At 36.7% G+C, this 17,258-nt stretch overlaps 1 protein-coding gene across 6 annotated transcripts in view; it reads right to left on the minus strand.

The window, feature by feature from the left end:
- Positions 1–17,258, minus strand: part of gria1b (glutamate receptor, ionotropic, AMPA 1b) — a 54,586-nt gene that overhangs the window by 17,493 nt on the left and 19,835 nt on the right. For all 6 annotated transcript variants that reach the window (XM_079847408.1, XM_079847407.1, XM_079847405.1 and 3 more), the window contains exons 5-11: positions 15,566–15,619; positions 13,754–13,912; positions 13,274–13,441; positions 11,629–11,733; positions 11,162–11,272; positions 8,375–8,581; positions 6,859–7,325 (exon numbers count right to left, since the gene is read on the minus strand). In XM_079847408.1, coding sequence (XP_079703534.1) covers positions 6,859–7,325; positions 8,375–8,581; positions 11,162–11,272; positions 11,629–11,733; positions 13,274–13,441; positions 13,754–13,912; positions 15,566–15,619 — 1,271 coding nt within the window. The remainder of the gene's footprint in view (positions 1–6,858; positions 7,326–8,374; positions 8,582–11,161; positions 11,273–11,628; positions 11,734–13,273; positions 13,442–13,753; positions 13,913–15,565; positions 15,620–17,258) is intronic.

The raw sequence follows: 17,258 nt of genomic DNA on the forward strand, positions 1-17,258 counted from the left end.
TTTTACTGCTGAAAAAACTGACATCTGTGGCGAAAATAACTTAAAGGGACAGTGTGTATTTTCCAAGGCGTCAATGTTTGGCTGGTTAGCACGGCTAAGTTAGCTTATATCATGTACTTCCAGGTGGTATTTCAACAAATGTAAACGTTACTACACACTTAATTCAAATAATGTATGTTTCAGTGATGCAGACCAAAGAAATTAATCACATTAATGAATCTATTACCGGTAGCACTTTTTCTCAGTCCTGTTGCCGATGTACATGCTATGCACTTATTATAGTAATTACAGTAAAAACTAGGTATACTAACCCTGAACCTACCCCTAAACCTAACCTTAACCCATGAAATTACCTTGTATTACCTAGTACTTTCCTAGGTAAGTATACACAAGTGCAGGTACTGTAAAATTAAGGTAAACAAGATTTCACCAAGTACAACATGTTCTTGGATCAGCATCTTTGTTGATCCTAGAACAACATTCCAATCAACAAATCAGAAGTTTACAGTTCATGCCAAGTAGGGCTTATGTCACGATATCAGATTTTTCACTACATGGTTATTGTGGCCAAAAGAATTCATGATAATGATATATTGCGATATCTATAGAAATCTTGCAAAAATAAAAATAATATTATCAGTCAAATTTAAATTAAAAAGATATTATCTTATATTTTACTATTATATACAGTGATAAAGGCTGTCGATTGGCTTTGTATTATAAATACATTAGCCTTATGAAAATATCAGACATGACTTGAAGAACACAGTTAAACCATAATACTGTAGCAATGGTGTGTTAATTCTCTTCATGTTAAATCAGTCTAAATGTCTCTATCTGCGTTTTATTCAGCCAAAGTGATCGCAAATATTTTTCTCCATATTATGGATTTCCTGGAACTTATTACTCATGAGTCTCACTCCGGCATCGAGTATGAATGAAACATAAATTATATGTAAGAGTTTAACGCTCCATAATGCTCACATCGTCCTATTTTGGGCAAAAATGGAAGAAAGTACTAAACATAGGATAATCCACAAGTTTTTGTCCGAATGAGCACACATTTGCACTAAAAGCACAGAGGGATTCAAAGGGATAGGGACAGTCATGGCCTAATGGTAAGAGAGTCAGACTAGTAACCTGAAGGTTATGGGTTTGATTCTCAATACCGGCAGGAAATGACTGAGTTGCCCTTAAGCGAGGCACCTAACCCACAAACGTTCCACACTGCTCTGGGTGTGTGTGTCCATGGTTTGCAGCGCGTGTGTGTTTGTATTCACTACTTACTACTCCTATTGTGTGGGGCCAAAACTGTAAGATAACGGAGGCAGAGGTGGGTGAATAGGTTGGTGGTTTTGCCCCCTTTTGCGCTCACTGTTGATTGGCAGGTGCAGACTGAGGTAATTAACGAGTTTTAATCGGAAACTCACGGAATCCAGAAAACTTCCACACTTAATACTTTTACAAATAATCTTAGAGTGCAGGTAGAGTGTTTCATCTGTCATATCCCACGACATGCATTTATGCGGCAGTAGCAGCTGCGTGCTGTGACTTCTTGTGTTTTATAACATGTGGCAACCAGCAATAAGGTGCAATACCGCCACCTACTGTTCGTTGCGATGTCAACCAGATACTGGCGCTGGATTATTTACGTGTAATATTATCATACACAAAAAAAAGTGATTCGTTGAAATTAATCAATTTTTTTAGCGTACAGTGGTTGCATTCAATTGATTTTATCTACATTTAAACAAATGCATTAAGTTGAACTTAATCAATTTTAGTTCAACTTAATGCATTTGTTTAAATGTAGATAAAATCAATTGAATGCAACCACTTACGATAAAAAAAATTTATTAATTTCAACTAATCATTTTTTTTCAGTGTACATTTACTATTCGTTTGAAATATTACGGTTATCGCCAATACCAATTAACATGATAATGATATTTCATTTTTTTAAATTACCGTCAATACCGGTATTTTGTGACTCCTAATGTCAAGTTTAGGCTTAGGTGTGCTTCTACATCAGTGCTATTCACCTATCATTTCCCTCTGATTTTAGGGATAAGTTATGGGTAGGGATATGAAAGTTGTTCCAGGTCCAGGATCAACAAAATACATTGATCAAGGAACATTTCTTATTTGTCCAAATCACGGTGAGCCTAAACTAATGTTACAGCACTCAAGATATGTGCTTCAAATAAAACACACATCTCTCTGCAGACGAACACAGGCGGTTTCAACTAACAGGTGGTTTTTAGCAGTCAGAATCTAAAAAGACAGTTCACATAAGCATACTGTTTACATAGCCTAGCTGCTGCAACACTCAAATGTGCTATGAAATGCTACAGTGTTGATGCTAGTGGACGTGACAGTGATAGTGAATTATATGCATAGTAAACAGTCTGCAATTCCCACTTCTGGGTGAACCACTAAAAGAGGAGCAGCAATCATACCGTGTCGAGTTAATTTATAAACCATCAGAGCTGTGTCAGGCTGCTGGGCTTCAGCAATTCTCTACTCACATTTTGTGCTTGCTAATCATCTGTGCCATCTTCTCATGAGTTCAGATTATGGCACAGCTCGAACCGAGTTAATTGCTTTGATTGCCCGTGTGCTTACTGTAGCTTCTCTATTTGCTACCGGTCTCTAGAGACGTCAAAGAGACTTTGTTTTTGGCACCTTTATAAGAAATAATGAATTAATGAAATTCCTTCATAAGCACCTCATCAGGAACTAATCAGAATCAGAAAGGCTAGATGAGGTAACTGGGATTTTTATGAAGCAATGGCACAGATGAGCTGGAGTGAATAACAATGTGAACAGTCAGAGCTCTGAGTGGCAGCTCTGACATTTGTTGAGGACAAACACATTTTCTGTCAGAGATAAATACTGTAAGCAGCCTGGTGCCTTCTGTCTGGCCAACACAATCCTCATTACCAAAACAATCATGCCAAATAACTTTTTTTTTTTCATTTTCAATAAAGGATTCTGAGATGGTTGACAAATAGCCTCACATTACAAAAAAACACACAAGCACCTTTATGTAAAACCATAACCGCCGGTTTCACAGACAAGGCATAAGCCTAGTCCCAGACTAAAATGCATGTTTGAGCTGTTTAACTGAAAGTAACTTGCATTGACAAATCTTAAAATATGTCATTGCCATGGTTTTGTCACAAGATGCACATCAATAATGTTTTTTTTTCTTCCCTAAAGCAGGTTTATAAAAGCTACTTAAATGCCCTAATTAAACTAAGGCCAAATCCTGCCTTAATCTAATCCTTGTCTGTGAAACCAGGCCCAAGAGTATTAAAAAGTTCAAACTATTACAGACACAACTGACATAACTTACTGCCCACCAACACAAAAACTTGTTCAATACTGTATAATCGTTTTCTTAATCAGTACTTTTGTCTTGTTTTCCAGTACAAATATTTACACATCTGTCATAGAGAGAAAACATTGCCTTGAATTAGCACAACTTGCATGTGCAGCAGAATATGGTAACCTGTTATTATTAGGGGCCAAGCACTGAAAGTGCGTAGGCACCTATTGTATCCGTTGGCGTTCTTATTAGGGGCCAAGCACCGAAGGTGCGGAGGCACCTATTGAAATCATTGGCATTCCTATTCTTCTTCTTCTTCCGTTTCTTCTTCTTCTTCTTCCGTATGGAAGTCTATGGCAGCCCATAGAACCGCTTGCGGGAAAGTTATGAAATTTGGCACACTGATTTTGGACAATTTGGGAATTTTGACAGTCTGAACAGTCACCATAGCAAATTTGGAGTCTCTAACTCAATCCCTCTAGCACCACCAACTGTCCAAAGTTTCACTCATGTTTATGCTAATAACTTTTGAACCGTTAAAAGCTAGAAACAAAAATCTTGTTTCCTTGTTTCCTCTGATTCCTTGGCTCAAACCGATTTGATTGCATCTGTCATGGAAATCTTTCCGCCATTTTGAATTCTCAGAAAAACCTACTTTTTCAAACTCCTCCTAGACGGTTGCTCCGAAAATTGAACCATATCATCTTCAGACCATGCCAACAAAATGTTATGGAATTCAAGTTGATTCGTCAAACCGTTCTCGAATACCGCGCAAACTAATTTTACGTAGCGCTTGCGAAAACAGACTCAAGGCTGTATCTCTGCAACGCTTTATCGTATTCAGACAAAACTTGGTACATGTCATCACAAGCATGACCTGAGACGACATACTGCGTTTCGGCGCAGCGCCACCTACTGGTCCGGAGATACGAAAAATGGCTATTTTTGCTTATAACTTCTGAACGATTTGTCCAAAAATTCTAAAAGTGGTCTCGTTAGATTCAGGGCGTCATGCCGAGTCGAATAATATCTAATTTTCCCATATCGGCCATTTTGAATTTTGTACCACAATGCTGTATTTTATGAACGCATGAACGTATCATTATGAAACTCGGTATGGGTGATCAATACGATGCCCTGAAGGAGCCTGAGAAGTTTCGAACCAGCACTACCTAGTGGTAAAATAAATTTTTCAAATGCTTATAACTGGTTGTGGTTGACTTATTTTCACGCGAGTCATCTCCTTAGGTTCCTGAATCCTTGGCAAGTCCAACGATACCAAACATGCTAGGTTTCGCCTTACTGTTTGTGTAGCGTTGTGATTTAGCGCTTAAAAAACATTTGTCAATATCTTCGAAACCGTTAGACTGATCGAGACGTCTTGGTGGATGCATGTCTTTCCAGTGGCGCAACGAGATAAGTGACAGGCATCTGATCCAGAGATAGTGGGTTTGAGTCCTGCGTGGGATGACTTTTCGATTCCTTTATTATTCAAGCACTGTAATAATCTTTCTTTCTTAGAAACAACTATGTTTTGTTCATTCTGTGTTCATTCTCATCTGAACTTCTGTTCATTTTGAGTTAATTTTCACCTGTACTTCTGAACCCGCTGTTTTTTCATGTATGTTAAATTTCTGCTGTTTTTGCTCTTCCTGCTCTGCACTGCTGTTGCTGCTGCTTCAGGGGCTTGGCCCCGTATTGCTGCTTGCTTGCAGCTATATTATTAAATGCAATTATATTTATTAAACAATTGTTTATTTATCTAAATGGCTGATCTAATAATAATATTAATAAGAATAATAATTATAACAATAATTTCTATTTTTATTATTATATTGTCATATTTATAAAGTTGTTCTAACAAAAACAACAACAACAATAATAATTATTATTATTATTGGATTTTTTATAGCCTAATGATTTAGCTACTATTACGTAAATAAAAAAATTGTTCTGTATATAAGTTATCAGAACTGTTATCAGATTAGTTATCATAAAAAAAATTAAGAATGCATAAAATATACTTTTGGAGGCCATGAAAGATTGGACATGTTTCCTTATCACTGTATAAAGCTCTTAGGTAAAAAGAACATGATGATTCAGTTCCATTTTAATTAAATCTAAGACTCTCTAGCCATAAAATCCAACTGAACTCCCTCACGCATTGAGAGCAGATCACATAATTTCGAATGATTTCATAACGGCCTCATTTCTACCCAGAACTTCAGCATTCCTCCTTTAGCTCAAAGGGGAGGTGAAGAATTTTTCCATGGAAGTCCTCAGCTAGCATGGAGAAACACTGTCAAGCTGAGTGCTCTGACTCAGACAATCACATCTGTCATGAAACGCTCTCTGGCAGTGTAATCTAATTTGAGTGTGTTGCTTCCTTCCCTCAAGCCAAGGATATACATGTCCAACCAAAATGTCAAACACTAGCAGAGGAGCCAGCACACCCAGAGGCTCAAGGCCAATCTGCACATAATGAGGCTAGAAGACCCTATCAGGGGTGTCAGCACTAGCCTAACCATTGGTTACGGTTATACTTTCCTCATGACTAATGCTAAAAAAAAATTGTGAGAACAAGCGTCAGTTCAGTCAAAGAGACAGCGCAGAATCAAATAAGGTGCCAGGAGTAGAAAGGTCAGGGAATTTTGAGCCTCAGGATGATTCCTACATCGGATGATTCCACAGAAACATGTGACATAAACAGAGAAAGGTTTACTACTACTTCAAAACAAAGACCTTGAGTGAAATTTGAGAGGTAGAGACAGAAATACACTTTTTTATTTGTTTCATCTTTTTAGATGCATGAGCTATATGTTTTCAAGGCCTTAATTAATCAGGCTTTGGTTCTTTAATATTGAGTGCACCAATTAATGCCACCATTTAGTGGCTCTGTATTGTTTGGATAATTACTAACAACTTTTTAAATAATGTTTTAAATGTGTAAATTAACAATTAGACAGCCAAAAATATTTAAAAATATAAATCACAAAACAATACTGGATAAATATAATGGCATATATAACATCAACATAGTTATATAGTAATATTATATTATAAAATACATATTTATATTATAGACAAATGACCATTAGTAGTAAATGTTATTGTTGTAGTACATTGATCATGTAGTTAGTATATGTCATAATAATAGTTATGTGTCAAAAAGCTGAAATAAAAAAAAAAAGTTCTGCATATATGTTATCAGACAACATAAAATCTGTATCTGTATTGGTCATAAAAATCAGTCAATATCTAATCTTTACCTTTAAAATCTTTAAAATGATAAAATCTTCTATCTTAATATAACCTGAGAATCTTTTCATCATGATGTGCATTTCAGATGTAGTTCAGGGACGGTGTAATGCAGCAGGCGATTAAAGAGATCATCTTTATTTTACAACCCATTTTCTCTCACACAGATGTTGTTTGTGGTGTATGAGCCAAATGAAAAAGTAGCAGTGGAAGATGAAAAAATTATGACAATGCTGATCAAAATGGCTCTTTTTTTCATTTCCACCTACCTTGGAGAGATATCACATCCTTGCTGCATAAAGGCTCCCAGGGAAAACCACAGGCTGTTGAAGATCCCAAACTCATTGTTGTGTTCAGGTTGCTTCTCCTGCTTCTCCTCTCGGTGATTCTGATTTTGACCGTGCTGATTTGGTGACTGGTTGGCCTCTGGTGACGGTGCTTGGTTCTGGTTCTGGTTTTGCTGCTCCATTCCATCCTCTTCGTCATCTGCGTGCCACTCATACGGACTGAAGCGACTCACCAAGAATAGCACCACACTCACGCCAATGTAGGCAAACACAATACACATCCAGATCTCGTACGCTAGTGGGTCCAGGAAGGAGAAGACACCTGGCTTGGACTTGGTGGGCTTCTTGATCATGATGGATATACCTAAGCTCATGAAGGGCTTGGAGAAATCGATGACCTCCTCTCTGACCAAAGTGATGGTAAGGGGGGCGACAGCTACGTCTGCTTTCTACAAGACAATATGATTACATCTTTAAGCATGGATAGAGTGCCTATTGACATTCAAGCATAACATTCATGTTTTCAACAGCTTCTCAGAAAGTGATGAAATCAAACATTCAGAATGTGTTTCACGAAGCTTTGTGATCCAGTTTGCATACAACAAGGCTGTTCCTCTGTAGGTTTTCAGAAAACACTAGAATTACAAATCAAGCGCAAACCAACAAAAAGATTTTCTACCATTTTAGAAGCAGCTGAACATATAAATAACTTCAAGTGTTATGAATCACCACAGAGTCAGTTCTACTCAATGCTGCATCCTCAAGAGAATCCCTCATACATTACGCTTCATAATAATGCCATATTTTCTTCAAGCAGAAGAGAAATCTAACGAACACCGCTTGACAACACTGAGCTGGAGTGTGCGCATTTAGCCCAATAAAGACAGACTACATCTGACACTGCTTAGCATTCCAAAGCCAATAATGCTGCAGCCTTAGGGTAAAAATCCACTGAATAAGAAACGGAGTGCCTACAAAAGCGAACCTCACATGCATCTAAGTTTTGCTATTATAAATTATATCTATTTGCCTTCGTTAGCAGTTATAAGACTCTTTGTTATGTTGCAAAATTGCCAGAAAGTCAGACATTGCACTAACATGCTCTGACAGTAGAGAAAAACTACTTCATAAGTGATGAGACAAAAAACTTTTGTTCAACCTGAGGCATTGAGGTTCGGACACACCGTGTGCTGTTCTCTTTTCTGCGACACTCTTTGCCAGCTTTGCTACTTATTTCGGAAAAGATTCCTGTCACTGTAACAAATCTTACCACTAAGGAATGGATAACAATGCAGCTTTAAGCCAAAGTGACTCTTAATGTATGCTAGAGACACAAATTTAATATGTCATGTCTGTAAAATTAAATTAAATTAAATTAAATGATAAAAAAAATAAAAAATAAAAAAAATACAGACAAACACGAAAGGTTAAAATAATTAAATAAATAAAAATCCTTACCACACAGAAATGACAACAATCAGAGATAATAGCCACTTACGCCATACACTAATTCTCCAACCATCCCATTCCACATCAATGTCTCTGCGTCTCTGGCTCCATACTTTCCGTCTCCCACGAGTTCTAGCCTGTAGGAATAGCCAACGTGCTTGGCGATCTCTGCAGCCAGCTCCACGCAATATCCCTCATATCTGTCATTCCCCACCAGCTGCTCATGATTCTTCTTCAGCATTACATATGGAGATTCCTAAGGACGAAGAACATGTTTCAGGTGCAGGTTATTTCCCTTTTCGTGTGGTAGCATGGGCCAGATCAGTCTAGTTGTTTGGTTACTCCATGATTCAGAGTAGTAGGAAGAGGCTTGAAAGGAAATCTTGCATCAGCTACATCAAATGTTTTCTGCATATTTCTTGGCTTATAAATTATTGAAGAGTTGCATTTCAGCTCAATCATATAGAATGCACAGAACAACATCAACTGAAAAAAACATCCCAAAAAAATTTAGGTACATGTACAGTACAGTATATATACTAGGGGTGTGACGAGACACTCAGCTCATGAGACGAGACGAGACATGAGATTGGGTTCACAAGAACAAGACGAGGCGAGATTTGTGCACAGAATTTTTAAGAAATCCTCAGTGACAAAATTCATGACTGGAAAAACAGTCTGCAGGTGCTATTTGAAATGTTTTAATTAATCATCTTGTAATGAATGTCATTTCAGTTCTATATTCTGAGTATGAATTATCATATGCATTGAAAGACAACCATATCCAAGCACTGTAAAAGGTTTTGCCACAAACTCAACTGACTGGCTTCTCTCCTGTATGATTTCACATGAGTCTCTTCAGACCTTACTGTACATGAATTATGAGCTTCCAGAACTTCTGATTGAGGCTGTGTGTGACCTCCTTTCCACAAATTGAACAAAGAAATATAAACAGTATAAATAAAAATAAAAATAAAAGTTTTTTCTTAGTCTTAAGTGCAAACAATAAGTGCAACCATAATAAAAGCACTCTCTCAATATTCAAAGTGCTAAGAGCTAAGGGCACAACTACAACTACACAGCCCAGCCTAAGATAGGTCTGATATTGGAAGACAGGCTATTGTATGTAGCCTAATTTGCGTGCATCAGGGAGCTTGCATTTTACTTTCGCTTTCAAATTCGCGATCACACGTACTCTGTGTATAGGGAGTGGTGGTGCTGAGTGTGCATTCTACAAGAAAAGACATTTATCAGACACTTAGGATCTGTTGCACAATGAATCCTCCATCATGGTCTTTCTTGTCAGTCATCTCGCCTTGCTCTCGTCACGTGATTAGTGCTAATTTCAACCTCACGATCCGTCATGCCGATATCGCGAGACAGCTTTGAGATCTCGTCACATCCCTAATATATACTTACAAGTACATATATGAAATGTGTGTAAGAGGAAACACAGCTGTACATGCATGTGTTGACATGATTGTAAACTATGAACAACATAGGTATAGTATTACAGTCTTGTAGGCTACTATAAAAAACAATACAAATCAATACTCCAGCTGCCTAACCACAGTCAAAGAAGACTCCTTAAGGGAAGAGGGTATTTCATTTTGGAGTTCCAATGAAATAAGATCAATAGCCACTCAAAACTCTCGAGTCAAACCTCAAACTGTGCCAGTAATGAGCAGAACAGTAAACCCAGCATGGTTCAAAAGATTCACACTACCTCTCACCTTCCTGAGAGGATGGTGATTCACCCCAGAGGCAAAGAACAAACTCTTCTGAGAGAGGGATCATGTGGTGACAATTTTTGTAGAATTTGCATCATTTCTTAGTATGAAACAAATAATAACCTACTAGGAGCACAAAAATATCACAATGTACACTGCAACAGTAGTGTTGTTAAGGCTTTTTATGTCTTTGTTGTATGCTCTAGCAAGTTTGTGGCTACAGAGTAAAATGGGAGCGAATGGACCTGAAGGAGAGCAGCCCAGAACCTATTTTAAATATAACTGAAACCCATTTCAATCTTAGTTAAAAAAAAAGAATAACCATGGTCATTATAGTTAACTGAAACTAAAACCATAAAAATAATTCTTGTTGCTTGAAATCAAACATAAAAACTTTTACAGCTAAATTTTATTACAGCTAGATTCCAAGGCAGCATTTCTCATTTTTATTTAGTTTAACTTGATTTACTGAAATAACTAAAACTGAAATAAAAATGAATATAAACTATATACCTTAGATTAAAAAAAGAAAACAACAACACTGAGTAAGACTCTTTATCTCTAACTATATATTTCACAACTTTGACTTAAATATCCTTTACTTTTATTTTAAACTCACATTACCCTTTATATTTTTACTTTGAGGAAACAAGCCATATAAAATGCACAGACAGCTATAAGCCATTTGTAATTTAAATTAACTGGTAACAATTCATAGCCTTGCACATCCTTGCAACCAATGGAAAGAATTTGGGTTGAAACTATCCATTTGGATAACCAAAACAATCATGTTCAAAATCCTGCTTAGTGAGAACTGGTGAAAAAAAATTGCACACTTCAGCTTAATGATACTCACCTCAGGATCATTATGTGCTTACAAACACAAATTGAAAACATGCACACCATTTCATCTTGATGACACTGATGACTTGTAATCCATACTCATGTGACACATTTCCAGATCAGAACAGAAAAAGTAAGAAGTCTGAAGAGCCATATGGCCCTATCTTTTGAATTACGCTTTAAAAGAAAAATGGATAAAAAGCATAACTAACTGTAACTCTACTATTTTTTCATAACAATTGTAGTTGTATTGAAAAACTCACCAGGATGGTGGTGACTACGTAGGTCCGGTTTTGCAGTCCGAATGACTCATTGAGTACGTTGCTGTAAGTAGCTGTGTTCACATATTTCTCATGTTGGTTCCAGTAGCCCACCTGCAGGCAGAAGGGAGGAATATCACAGCAGCGCACAGGAATTTCAGAGACACTATTTTTAGAATGTTAAATATTCATATTGACGGCTTAAGAGGAGCTGTAATCACATGAAATGCATACACGGCTCTTTAAGCCTTCCTATGACTAACACTGCATTCGCTTTCACCACAGTCAGTGTTAAAGTTTCAGGCACAACCTCAGGATAATCATCACAAATCAAATTTCTGTCAGGAGAATATCAAGCACTGACGCGTTTACAAATTTTGAGTGAGATGTAAGAATGTTCGGTTATTGGGATACATTGGTTAGTGTGAACCCCATTTGTGTGCAAGCCAAGAAAAAAAGATTTGATTTACTTTCATGGGTCCATTTGGGCCAAATTCCATCACACTGACAGTGAAATTGGTCCGATGTCCTTTGTCATTAAACTGAACATGTCCTGTAAGTCCTTCAAACTGCACCTATAGAGAGAATCACACATAATCGGTTTGTTCATAATTTCATTTTAGCACACACAGAACTTGATCAGATTTACATTGTTTTACAAGAAGCCAAATGACAGTTATGTTTTGGCTGCATTATTAATCAAAATAAAATTTAAATCACCATATGGCTTAGGGCAATTAGCAAATCACAAAGGCTGTGATTTAATTAAATAAATAGATGCACTACGTGTTCCACACAAACTCATCTTTGCATGTGCTCTGAGTTTGGGATGCTTATAACATGCATTTGGGAATGTAACATGCACCAACTAAAAATAATCACAAGCACAGCAAACTTGGAGCTTTAAAAAAAAAAAAAAAAAACTCTACTATATTTTTCCCATTTACCATTTTTTCTGTGCATTTTAAATGCTGAATGGCCAGATCTGGGTGATCAAATAGGCTCTGCTCAAGCCCCTAAAAAACATTTGGTCTTGAACCAAAATCCCAATAAGAAAATAAATGCTGACAAGGAGTTTACCTAAAATGTTGTTCTGTAACTAACCATTATTTTGATAATCGATTAATCTGTCGCTTATTTTTTCAATTAATTGATTAATCGGATGAAAAAAGAAAAAAATTATTATACATTAAAATATTTTTTTTACTATTAAAAATGAATTTTATTCCATATCCTGCCCAATGTTGTGAATGTATCTATGCAGACTATGCTGTACTTTATAAGCAAGAAAAGGGTAAAATACAAACAGTACATTCTAAACCTAAATACAACATAAACAATTTTTGAATAAATGATAATAAACATAAAAGCACAAAATTTTAACTTGCACGAGGTATCAAGAACACTGTGTGCGTTCACCTGTCTGAACATAGTAATTTTACTGTAATTGTAACCTTACTGTTAGTGCTCTCATAAATATGATTACTTGTCTTAATTTCTAACAAAACATATTTTAGCAAAATTTATATTTTAGTCAGATTTTCTGCGCTCCGTCTGTTTGACGTGTATGCCCGCACCGGGGCTCGTTCATTGAAGTCTGTGAAGTTAAACAAGACTCGCTTGTTGTCAGAATATGCTAAATGGAAATACTCGCGGGACTTTCTAACATTTACAGATAAGGATATAACCATAAAATGTAAGTTATACGCTGAGGAAAACAAGAGACTGTCTGATGTTTCCAAGCACAGCGCGCAGACGCCACTTTTCATTATCGATAATACTCGATTTTATATATTAGCCTTACTAAAATAATTGTATTTACAAACAACATATCTCTGAATGATTGCCGAGAATTTCATCAGATAACCGATGAAACAAAAGCAGCTTGTTATTGCATAAACACGCTGAATCAAATTAATTTGGATTTTAAGATGACCCTGATGCTTTGTTTGTGGGCAGGTTACAGTATATAGAAGCGTAGTGTGTTATTTCATCATTCGGTCCTTAAGTCAGTAGAAATACAAGACCAGTTCTGAGGTTTACAGGTCCCCCGAACAAGTACCAGCTCTGGCATGAGAACTAGCATTCTTTTGGTGTAAAAAAGGGGCTGGTTACCTGCTGTAAAGCTCTCTGAATGTCAATGCCCTGGCCCCAGGGTGCAGGAGGGTTAGCCAGACACTCTCCTGCATTCCCTCTGCGAGATATATCAATGCGCTGCTTTCTCAGGTTCTGGAAAGCAGTGGCCATGACAGTCACCCCATCATACGTGAGTGCTCCAGTGTACTGAGACGTTCCACAGACACGGTTTCAAATGAAAATTTAGGAAAAAAAGAAAGGAATTTATTCACAACATTTGGATTTCACAGTGAGTATCTTGCCCTGCTGAAAAGACCCGCATATGTTGGTATGTTTGTTTAGTTTAAGTAGCAACATTCCCTTGATAAATCATCTTTAATGCATCTAAAATGCATTACCTATGCTGGATCAAAGTGGGAATTCAAGGTCTTTTCAGCAGGATACATAGCTTTTTAAGTCTATCATGAGAACGTTTACAATTATGTTTTTATGACTCTTATTTTTAAGACCTTGCATTACCTTGAGCCTCCTTTTGGGACTTTTCAAGTCTTTACTGTCAAACACCAGCCAGTCCTGTATTGTCCTGCTGACAGTAGGATTTGTGTAGTTCATGAGCTGGAAGCCTGTCACATTGGCACCTCCCTTCCTGAATTCTGTGAGATTAAGATCCAGAAATCCCTGAAGACAAACACATCAAAATCTCCATTTATTCACATTTTTAACATCCATTTATTCACATACCATTGTGTAACATAGAAAGTTTCAGGACTTTGTGTACTCTAATGAAAAAAGAATAAGCAAATGCAATAATTTTATTCTCAGATCTGTTAAGAAATGGTTTCAGGGTATTACGACTTTTGTAAAGTGAGTTAAAATATATTGCAGCAATAAGTAAAATTTAACAGAAAATAGTCAAATAGAAATACAAAACACAATATGAACTTATAATTAAAGTCAGAACACTTTTTAGACATAATTACATCCTCTTAGACTAAATCTTAGAAAAATACCCAATGGCTGTATGGTTATCAGTATAATATTACATGGATACAAGAGAGTCAGTGTTAGAGCTAAAGCCTGGGACACACCAAACTGACGCCAAAGAACTAGCGCTGATGAAAGCCGACTGTGTTGTCGCCTCGCGTCGCCTGCGTCGGGGGGAAAAGCCGCACTTGAACACACCGAGATAACTAGGCCTACTGCCGACTGTCAGCTAGAATGTGCGTTCTGCGCCTGCGTGTAAATGAGACAACTGTCTATTTCTGCAGATATCTTCATCTATATTCGTAATTTAAAAAGGGAAACCGATGCTGCAGGCTGCAGATATACAAACCATAAACAAAGCAGTGTGTGCTTACCATTTGAATAGCAATCCTGTTAAACACTTTCTTTATTCCACTCCGCTCATGTTAATATTGGAATATTTGCCAAGGAACACTCAGGTAAGATGACGTAACATTAGAACAGCCTTCTATCTGTACTGTTTTGACTTCTTTGCTCGCTGTTTTGCTATTATTCTCGTGCACTGACTCGTTCACTAAGCTGAACAGCCAATCAGAGTTCCCTCCTTCACCGACGGCCCAACGCCGATTCAACATGTCGAATCGGCTGAAAAAAGCAGACGAGGACCAATTTCTGCCGACGGTGCAGGAACACACTGAGAAAACTTAGTCGGTCGGCGCACAAAAACTGCCCGACGGCCGTCCGTCGGCTTGGTGTGTCCCGGGCTTAATGATACAGTGACTGACATGCCTAGACATACATAGCATGCTGGGTAAATATCATATTATCTGTGTGATAACAGCTAATTGAATCTGTGTTTGTGTGTATCTTTGCTCATTTGGGTGTCCCATGCAGCGATGAACCCCAGGGGACTCTATCATGGAAAGTGTTGCATCCTTGCTGCTTTCATCATAATTGGTTATGGGATAATATCTTTTTTTTTAATCATTGCTGGGAATTATGCACTTGGCAAAAGAGTGTTGCAGTATGGAGTATTTTATTTTCTTCCTCTCACAGAACCCAATTATAAATTTACAATGCTTCCTGTGAAGTCACAGTTCATGAGTGCTGTATTACAGTTTCTCCAGCCAATTAAACTATTATTTTGCTACTCCACTGAACTGCTTAATGCAGAGTATTAATTATATTAAAATAGAAACTGAAATAGAAATAGAAAAACTGAAGCTAGGAATAATAAAATAAAATAAAATGTCTGAGCGTTCCCTTGCGATTACAGTCAATGTGCAAGTGGTTAACCGACAACACATCTTAAGTAGCCTCAAGGCTCATAGTTCATTTATGCAGTAAGAGACAGGATGCTTCACTTACCAGGTTTGCTAGAATGTAGTGATAGTTCTTCATGTTCTTTTTTTGCGCTGCAATCTGAAAGACAAATGCAACATGCATGAGAGCGTAAAAGAGCACCTCTCCCTCACCATCAGCTAATGGCAGGCCTCTTTCATTCAGCGCCAGTTAAAGTATCATTTTTAGCCTGGCTCTCTAAATAGAAATGAATAGGTTCGGGAATAGTCCCATCATTCGAGACTTAATTGTACACCCTCCCAAGCTCACTGAGTGTGGAATATCTGTGATCAGAAGGGGCAGTCGGAACTACATGAGAAGGAAGGGAGGAAAGAAAGATTTGGCATCTGTCACCATGGGAAGTCCAATTATAGGACTTAATGACTACATGGGCATGAAGACCACAGGAACACCTGTGAACAGCAGCGGGCCTCTGGAAGCACACCGCCAGGGTTAATTGTATTGGATACTGATTTCTGATCATTTGGTTTGGCAGTGGTTTCTTTGAGATCTTGACAGTCTGGATGGTGATTACTAGTGAGAAGAGTAATTGCCTTGGTGTGCCTGAAGGAGGAATTCATTGTTTCTCAAATCATTTTCTCGCCTCTCTGGGAAAGGCATGACATAACTTTAAAGTGTACAGAAATATCATCTGCTTTTTAAGACGACATGTAATGTTCTATAATTAACTCAACATACCATTTCAAACTGTCTAAAAATGAACTGATATGTCCCAGAGTAACTTATTTAGCCAATAAAGTCCAGAGAATACACTGTGCATTATGAAAGATAAAAACAGAAATGTCCAAAGAAATGAAATGGGGATAGAGCAAATAAAATAAATTCTTAACAGAGGAATAAATGTAAAGCAGTACAGTGTTGTAATAGGAAGCATCTTGATATGTGTTAAGTCTGTGTTCTTTTTATGTTAAAAAATAATTCAGTGTCCTGCTTTGCTAAATGTTAAGGTCAGATGAAACTCCACAGACGTTTCCACCCTTTTCGAACAATGAATTTCCATCACATTCACTTGTGACATTTGCCTGTCGATTGTGATTACTAGACAAATTTGTTTTTATTATAATTATTTTAATAAAAAAACTAAAATCACATGATCCTTAAGAAAAAAATCTTGCTGCTCAAGAAACATTTATTATTATTATTATTATCAATGTTAAAAACAGATGTGCTGCTTTTTTCTGAAAGATCATGTGACACTGAAGACTGTAGTAATGATGCAAAAAATGCAGCATTGCCGTCACAAGAAATAAATTACATTTAAAAAAAATAATTCAAAGCATTAGAAACTTCTTTAAAAAAAAGTTTGTTTCCATACTTTTGACAGGTACTGTAATTTTATAAACATATTATAAATTATAATTAGAAATGATTATATAAATAAATCAATAATAATATTATTTATTTAATTCAATTTATATAAGTTTCAATGGGCCTCATTTACTAAGCATTAAATTTGTGATTGAAATCTGCATACAAACGTTTTCAAAAACAAATCATGATTCATCAATAACTTTCGTTCTTAAATTTATTCAAAATTTACAGAAAAAAAATGTAAGAACAACTGAAACCACTCCTATGCAAAAACCACACACATACATTTTAAACATAGATAAAGATCTTGAATATATTTCATCATACACATATATATATATATGTGTGTGTATGCTGAAATATATTCAAGATCTTTATCTATATATAT

Source organism: Squalius cephalus, assembly GCF_949319135.1.
Source record: "Squalius cephalus genome assembly, chromosome: 17".
NCBI lineage: Eukaryota > Metazoa > Chordata > Actinopteri > Cypriniformes > Leuciscidae > Squalius > Squalius cephalus.